Genomic DNA, 8,194 nt, shown 5'->3' with positions numbered 1-8,194 from the left:
TGAATAAAACCTGAGATTACATTGAAAATTTAAAAGAATCCAAAATATATTCAAATAAATAAATATTGTACCTACCTTATTTATTTATTATTTAAACTTGTACTATTTGTACTTGTACTATATTTTTAATATTTATTTTATTTTAATAAATAAATATAAATATTTAAAGCCGCCACTACCGACACTAAGCTAAACACGTTTCAAAACAAAACAAATGCACAACACAAGAAACGTCAAAAGAAAGCTTTTGTGCAAAGAGCTTTGTGTTAAAATTGATGCGCGCGCATATTAACTACGGCGAAAGCGCAAAACAGCAACGACGTCAAAAATCCAAGCCAGCTGTAAACTAAGCTTTGCGCTACGTTAAAGTTTGGTCTGATGCGTATATAAGAAGACGCATTTACTTAGAAGAAAGCAGTCAGTGATCAACACGCAAAGTGTTCAGAAGCAGACAGAGGCTCGTTATCAACTTTCGAAGACAAGAGAACGTACCAGGGACTTGGACAGTCAAACACAACATACAAAGTCGGTCGCAGAGCTAAGTATAAACAAAGATTTACATAACAAATTTTCCTTTGATTTGTATATCCCTCCTACAGCCACCGTATATAAGCGTGAACACGTTTATATCCTTTCCCAGTAGCAAATATAAGCGTGAACACATTCATATCCTGCTATTAAAACCTAATATAAAGCGTGAACACGTTTTATTCCTCCTATAGCCACCGTACATAAGCGTGAACACGTTTATATCCTTTCCAGTAGCAAATATAAGCGTGAACACGTTCATATCCTGCTATTAAAACCTAATATAAAGCGTGAACACGTTTTAGATCCTTTCCTACTTACTAAGCCATATATATATATATAGGCGTGAACACGTCTATAGATAATAACATCTATAACCCATAAACTTTTCTTCCACAACAGGTATAATAATTTTTATACATATCAAATATAAATGAATAAACATTGTTAGTTTTAAGACAACTTAATAATAAATAAATATTGAAATTTAACACACAATCTTTTATTTTGAGAAGTCTTGTTCTTGTGAATACAAATTTATTGTAACGACCCAGGACCAACCCCTGAGTATTACCCCGGCAAACAGAGCGACGAAAAAGTGTCGTTACAATTGGCGCCCGAGCAGGGACAGTGTTCAAGGATTTTTTTAATAATGAAGTTATCCCAGCCAAAATCAAGCATGACCGTGTTCAGGAGATTTTAAATACGAAAGCAGACAGACTTCTCAAAATTAAATCAAAGTAATATCCACGTTACCATGGCACAAGCTAACATGATCAAAAGATAAAATCTAAATACTTTCATCCGTTCAAGCCAGTTCAACAGAGAAACATACAAGACGTTCGCATAAGCAGCACATCATGGACTTATCGTATGCACAAACCGTGGAGCGGATACGAAAATGGTCTGTAAAGTACAATGGAGGAATAGATCCAATAGATTTTGTGGAAAGCATAGAAGAGGTAGCAGACCTTGACGACATCAACGTGAATTTAGTTCCCAGAATGATGCCTATACTGCTTGAAGACAAAGCATTGATGTGGTACCGCAACAACAATAAGCATTGGAACCTCTGGTCAAGCTTCAAGATGGACTTTCTAAAATTTTTCCTTCCACATAGGTATTTCGACAGATTAGAAGACGAGGTGCGAGCACGAGTTCAGAAGGAACAAGAAAGTTTTAAAGATTATGTACTGGAAATCAAATATCTTATGCGACACACAGACATGAACCAAGATTCGCAATTGGAGCGAATATACCGAAACATGCGCACAGAGTACCAAATGTACATCAAACGTCGAGACTTTTCGAGCTTAACAGAATTAACAATATTAGCTGATGACTTCGAAGAACTTAGCGCCGAACAGGATAAAATGAGTCGACGCGGTGTTCGACAGGAAGTGATAGTTGGTCGCATAGAAGTTGAATATCCACAAACGATGTTATGGGAAAATACAGTGAGACGCGTACCTACTATGCCGATACAAGATAAACTTATTCCCAGTTCAAATTCCGAGTCACCTATTTTCAACCAGCAGAGAAGTAATCAGCACCGCAACCAGCCGACAGCTAAGCAAGTAACAGCACGAATCACACAAGATCAAGATATATTTCAAAATCAAATGTACCAAGTATCAACTCAGCAGAATATCCAACATGTCATGCCAGTTAGAGGAAATCTAAAACCATTCAATCGAAACCAAGTCACAGAAGTTCAACAAATGCTGCAAGTCCAACCATGCGAACCAAAGCAAGAATCACAAAATATTAGGCCCATCAGAGGAAATTCACAGATGCAAGAAACACAACGACAAGTAAACCCAAAACTTACAAAGAAGAATCCCGAAGTATTTAAGCCACCACGAGTTACACCAGATCAGGAAATATTTCAAAGTCAAACGAAGCAAGTATCAGTACACCAAACACCGCAACGTGTCACGTTGTTCAAAGAAAACTTAAAAGCGTTTAATCAGGACCAAACCACAGAATTTAAACGTATGCTCCAAATCCAAGCGTGCAAACCACAGCAAGATTCAAGACCCAACAAGCAAAATCCCAAAGTATCTATACAACAGCGAGTCACACCAAACCGTGAAATAGTATCAGTTGAAATACAAGGACTACAAAACCAGTTAAAACCTATATTTATCAAAGGAAATCTCGAAGTATCTAAACAACAGCAAGTCACCCCAAATCATCAAATATTACAAGTTCAAACACAGAAAGTACAACGACAGAAAGAACCAAGCGTAATCAAAGCGCAAAAACAAAAGATTCAACGGCACAAAGATCCAAGTCCTAGCAAGAAAAATTCACAGGTAGTTAATCAACCAAAAAGAATCAATCCAACGGGGAATCGCCATATAACACAAGTTAAAATTCCAGATACACAAGGATACGTAGAACAACATCAAGTTCAAGATATTGAAACACAACAAGGTCAACAAAAGGTTACAGTAATCAAAGATCATACCAGACGAATTCGATTGACTCAAGGAACCCCAAGTCCGACACAATCATTGCAACAAGTTTCAATTAACCACGATAGTCAACGAAAGCAACAGCCAGAAGAAGGAAAAAATGATTCCACACGTCCGAAGGATAAGATAGACAATCCTCTGATACAATTACAGGAACTAAGTCTAGAAATTCCAAAACCATTCAGCACCCAAAAACTGCAGAAGCCGATGAATAACTTAGATGTACTTCAGCAGAAGGACTACGATCTTGTTAGTATACACCAAGATAAATTTTTCAAAATATTCAAGAGCCCAAAGAAACGGCACAGAAATCATGCAGGCAGATAGTGGCAAATTAATTTTCCTCGGAGAAGGAGGGAAATGTAAGGATGGAAATTTTGTAATAATTTCCAACCTACATATAACTAGTGTGCAGCTAATACCTGAAATAAAAATTGGTTAATTTTTATATAATATATTAAAATTAAATAACTTACTAAAAGCCACCCCCGCATGTACGCAACTGCATCACAATGAATTAAACCTACGATTGCATTGAAAATTTAAAAGAATGCAAAATATATTCAAATAAATAAATATTGTACCTACCTTATTTATTTATTATCTAAACTAATGCTCTTTTTTGTTTGTATTTTATATATTTATCTTATTTTTAATAAATAAATATAAATATTTAAAACTGCCACTACCGACACTAAGCTAAACACGTTTCAAAACAAAACAAATGCACAACAGAAGAAACGTCAAAGAAAGCTTTTGTGCAAAGAGCTTTGTGTAAAAATTGATGCGCGCGCATATTAACTACGGCGAAAGCGCAAAACAGCAACGACGTCAAAAATCCAAGCCAGCTGTAAACTAAGCTTTGCGCTACGTTAAAGTTTGGTCTGATGCGTATATAAGAAGACGCATTTACTTAGAGGAGGGCAGTCAGTGATCAACACGCAAAGTGTTCAGAAGCAGACAGAGGCTCGTTATCAACTTTCGAAGACAAGAGAACGTACCAGGGACTTGGACAGTCAAACACAACATACAAAGTCGGTCGCAGAGCTAAGTATAAACAGAGACTTACATAACAAATTTTCCTTTGATTTGTTATCCCTCCTACAGCCACCGTATATAAGCGTGAACACGTTTATATCCTTTCCCAGTAGCAAATATAAGCGTGAACACGTTCATATCCTGCTATTAAAACCTAATATAAAGCGTGAACACGTTTTATCCCTCCTATAGCCACCGTACATAAGCGTGAACACGTTTATATCCTTTCCAGTAGCAAATATAAGCGTGAACACGTTCATATCCTGCTATTAAAACCTAATATAAAGCGTGAACACGTTTTAGATCCTTTCCTACTTACTAAGCCATATATATATATATAGGCGTGAACACGTCTATAGATAATAACAGCTATAACCCATAAACTTTTCTTCCACAACAGGTATAATAATTTTTATACATATCAAATATAAATGAATAAACATTGTTAGTTTTAAGACAACTTAATAATAAATAAATATTGAAATTTAACACACAATCTTTTATTTTGAGAAGTCTTGTTCTTGTGAATACAAATTTATTGTAACGACCCAGGACCAACCCCTGAGTATTACCCCGGCAAACAGAGCGACGAAAAAGTGTCGTTACAACTTTAACTCCATTAAGAGATTGATCATTTGAATAAAAATATAACATATTTGCTATGCAGAGGACACATCTGTGATAAGCAGAATAAGCAAATAACAAAGTCTTTGAAATTAGTTGCATTAGTATCCCACTAAGTTATAAACGATACTTTTTTTCTATATCAGGAGCGCCTCCTGTGACAGATTTTATCATGCATGAAGCTTTGTCAAGATAGAGAGCAGCTAAAATATGGTTTCCATTATTTTATTTTACCGATAAAAAGCACGTGTAATATATATAGTATCTCTTTAAAGGTCAGGCTTCTGCATAAAATCAACAAAAATATTTAAAAAGAAATCTTTGTAACACATATGTTAGTCAGGCTGTCTATAATATAGAAATCACTCCGAACATGGATTATACCTTAGTCTGACACATTAGACGAGTACCAACATTTGTGTGATCGGCATTAAATTTAGGCGCCAGGTGGCAGTAACGTAATGTTCTACATATTTACCTAAACGATTTAAATCCATTTTCCTGTGAAATACAGAAACAGATCAGGTTGCAGACCGGGTACTTTAGCTAGAAAACATTTTTTTGTTCAAAATTTAATTATCTGTTAAATTTAATTACTGTTAAATATTAAAGAACTTAATTAAAGAAAAATTATATATTTATTTTTTTTCGATTTATTCTAGGAATGGCATGTTTAGTAATTCTCCATTAATTGGTCAATATTGTGGAGTGAAAATACCAGACCGAATACCATCTTTTACAAATGTGTTATATATACGCTTTGTATCGGATTGGTATATTTCTGATAAAGGGTTCAATATTGTTTGGCAGCAAACAAGTACTGGTTGCGGAGGCAAACTAGATTCATTTTCAGGTTCCATACATTCGCCACATAATGCGGAAATATCTGGTGAAGTGGTGTGTAGTTGGAGTATAACCGTTTCACCCGGTTCCGTTATAAATCTTAATCTCACTTCTAATAATCCAAGTGCCTTATGTAGACAAAATAGTTTAACTATTTATGATGGTCCCTTAACAAATAGTCCCACACTCAAGCTAAACTGCACAAATTTCGGAGATGTGTTAACATTGCAGTCAACATCAAACAAAGTACATGTACGTTACAGTGCTGATGGAGATGGACTTAAATTTGTACTGGATTATGTAACGAATTGCAACGTAATCATTAATAGTTTGCAGGGCATCATTGAATCTCCTAATTTTCCAGAAAATTATCCATATGACTTGAAATGTGCTTGGGAGTTACGCGGAGGTCGTAAAATGTCTCTTCTTTTTTCTCATTTGGATGTAGAAGGTTCCAAATTGAACTGTGCGTATGATTACATAGAAGTTGTAGATATGCGTAATGATGAAGTACTTTCCACTCAACATTTATGTTCAATACCCACAAGTACAATTACAAACAGTGGCAGCCATCTCATATTAAAATTTTTCAGCGATGGCTCCTTCAGTAAAAAAGGTTTTCATGCAGAGTTCAAAGTTGTTGGATGTGGTGGTCATTTAACGGATAATAACGGGCGCATTGAAACTCCTAATGCTCCATATAGTGTAGATATCGATTGTAGATGGTATATAGAGGTCCCATCAGATAGACAAATTGTACTTAATATCAACTCAATTCAATTTGGTTCTTCGAAACATTGTGATTCAGATTATGTGATAATATCAGAATCATACAATGCTTTAGAATTCAACAAGCAGTGCGAAAGAAGTATTAAACCTTTAATTTTCACTTCATTTGCGAATCGTTTATTTATACATTTTCATACAAGTGAGAGACGGGAGCAAAAGTTTCTTAAAGCTTCATACTTCACTAAAAAAGCTGATTGTGGTGGAACTTATCATGGAGGCAGTAACACTATCTCATCACCCAACTACCCTCATGACAAACTGAAAAATATCGAATGTGTTTGGTATATAACAGTGGATGACGGTAAAAATATACTCTATGGATTGAATGGATATAATGTGACGAGCTCATTAAATTGCACCAGTGCTTCCATAACAATTAGTGAAGAATTAAATGGAGTTTGGACACCAAAAAAACCAATTTGTGGTGATAGTGAATATGTATCTTCAATGGATCTTTACAATCTTTGGTTTAGTGTAGGAAATCAAATAAGTATTACCGTAAAGGCCGATGTTAATAGTACTGCAATGTTTGCCTTTTCATATTACGAGGTAAATTTGAAGTAAAATTGCTTCTGTAATTATTTTGCAAATGTTGATGTTTGTAAGAATGTGTTTATTTATGCTTGCATTTATTAATAGAATTTTTTTACAATTACTCATAGGAATGCCATGTCACGTTAACCGATACCAGTGGTGTTCTTAGCTCCATTTCTTCGAAATATTGCAAATGGGTTATTGTAGCGACAGAAGGTAAAATAATCTGATAATATATAATACTAATATTATATTAATCTTTTTTTATAGGTTCACAAATAAATTTAAATATTTTGCATATAGAATGTGATGGTAAGCCTTTACACAGTTTAAAGGTAAATTAAAAAAAATTAATTTAAAATGATAAATATTAATTTTCTTTTCAAATGAAGATATATGACGATTCTAAAACATTATTACACAATTTTTGTGAGGAGCACACATCACATGTTATCGCATCAAGTAATTTGACTATTCAAGCTCAGTTTATAAACTTCCGTGCTTCATACTCCACCATACAGACTTCATGTGGTGGTGTTATAACGTCTCTGCGTGGAACTTTAGCGTCGCCTTATTATCCTAGTACTTACCCGTCAAATGTAGAATGTGTTTGGGATATACGAGCTTCGAAGGGTAACTTTATTGAAATCAATTTCGTAAACTTGGTTATGGCAGAGTCAGATCGTTGCAATAATGACTTTTTGGAGCTTCGAACTACAATTCGTGGTAAAATATTAGCAACTTTATGTGGAAAAAATATGCCGACAGCTCCGATTGTAGTACTTGAAAATATATGGATTAAATTTCGCAGTGTGGAAGGTAGTTCCGGCAATGGCTTCAAGTTGACATGGAACTATGGTACTTTGCACAAAATATTACTATTTTAAGCTTGCATTATTAATATTTGCATTGCATTATATTACATTAATATTTTTCTTTGATGCATCATACTAATTTAAGCTCTTCATTATCGGCAGTTGCGTAGATCAATCAATATAGTTGTAAATGAAAACTCTTAAAAATGTCTTTACTAAAGTTAATTTTTAACGCTGTAACTACGGTCACATACATATGTTATCTGTAGCATCTGACTAACTCTCGATCTAGCAAGAAATATCCAACTACATTGTTGAAATTAAACTATAACGAATTTATGAATACACAATATATAATATAAACAGCTACGAATTAAGAGCCTGACAAACTTAACTAAACATTGCTGTACGTACTTATCTCCTACTAAATATGTATACATTAAGACCGAAAAGTTTTCGGAAATTCTCATTTAAAATTCGCGCGCTGTATATTTTTCGATATTTTAAGTTTATGTAGTTTGGCAGCAATTAAGGACAATTACT

General features: G+C 34.4%; 1 protein-coding gene across 1 annotated transcript in view; it reads left to right on the top strand.

Moving 5' to 3' along the window:
- The first annotated feature begins 5,339 nt into the window (after positions 1 to 5,339).
- LOC119665714 (cubilin homolog) overlaps positions 5,340 to 8,194 on the top strand; it is an 8,605-nt gene continuing 5,750 nt past the window's right edge. The window contains exons 1-4 of the mRNA XM_038074967.1: positions 5,340 to 6,851; positions 6,965 to 7,052; positions 7,107 to 7,171; positions 7,229 to 7,694. Coding sequence (XP_037930895.1) covers positions 5,340 to 6,851; positions 6,965 to 7,052; positions 7,107 to 7,171; positions 7,229 to 7,694 — 2,131 coding nt within the window. The remainder of the gene's footprint in view (positions 6,852 to 6,964; positions 7,053 to 7,106; positions 7,172 to 7,228; positions 7,695 to 8,194) is intronic.

The sequence above is a fragment of the Teleopsis dalmanni genome, chromosome 1 (assembly GCF_002237135.1).
Source record: "Teleopsis dalmanni isolate 2A chromosome 1, ASM223713v2, whole genome shotgun sequence".
Lineage (NCBI taxonomy): Eukaryota > Metazoa > Arthropoda > Insecta > Diptera > Diopsidae > Teleopsis > Teleopsis dalmanni.
The sequence above is the reverse complement of the archived record's forward strand: the minus strand, read 5'-3'. Positions and strand labels throughout refer to the sequence as shown.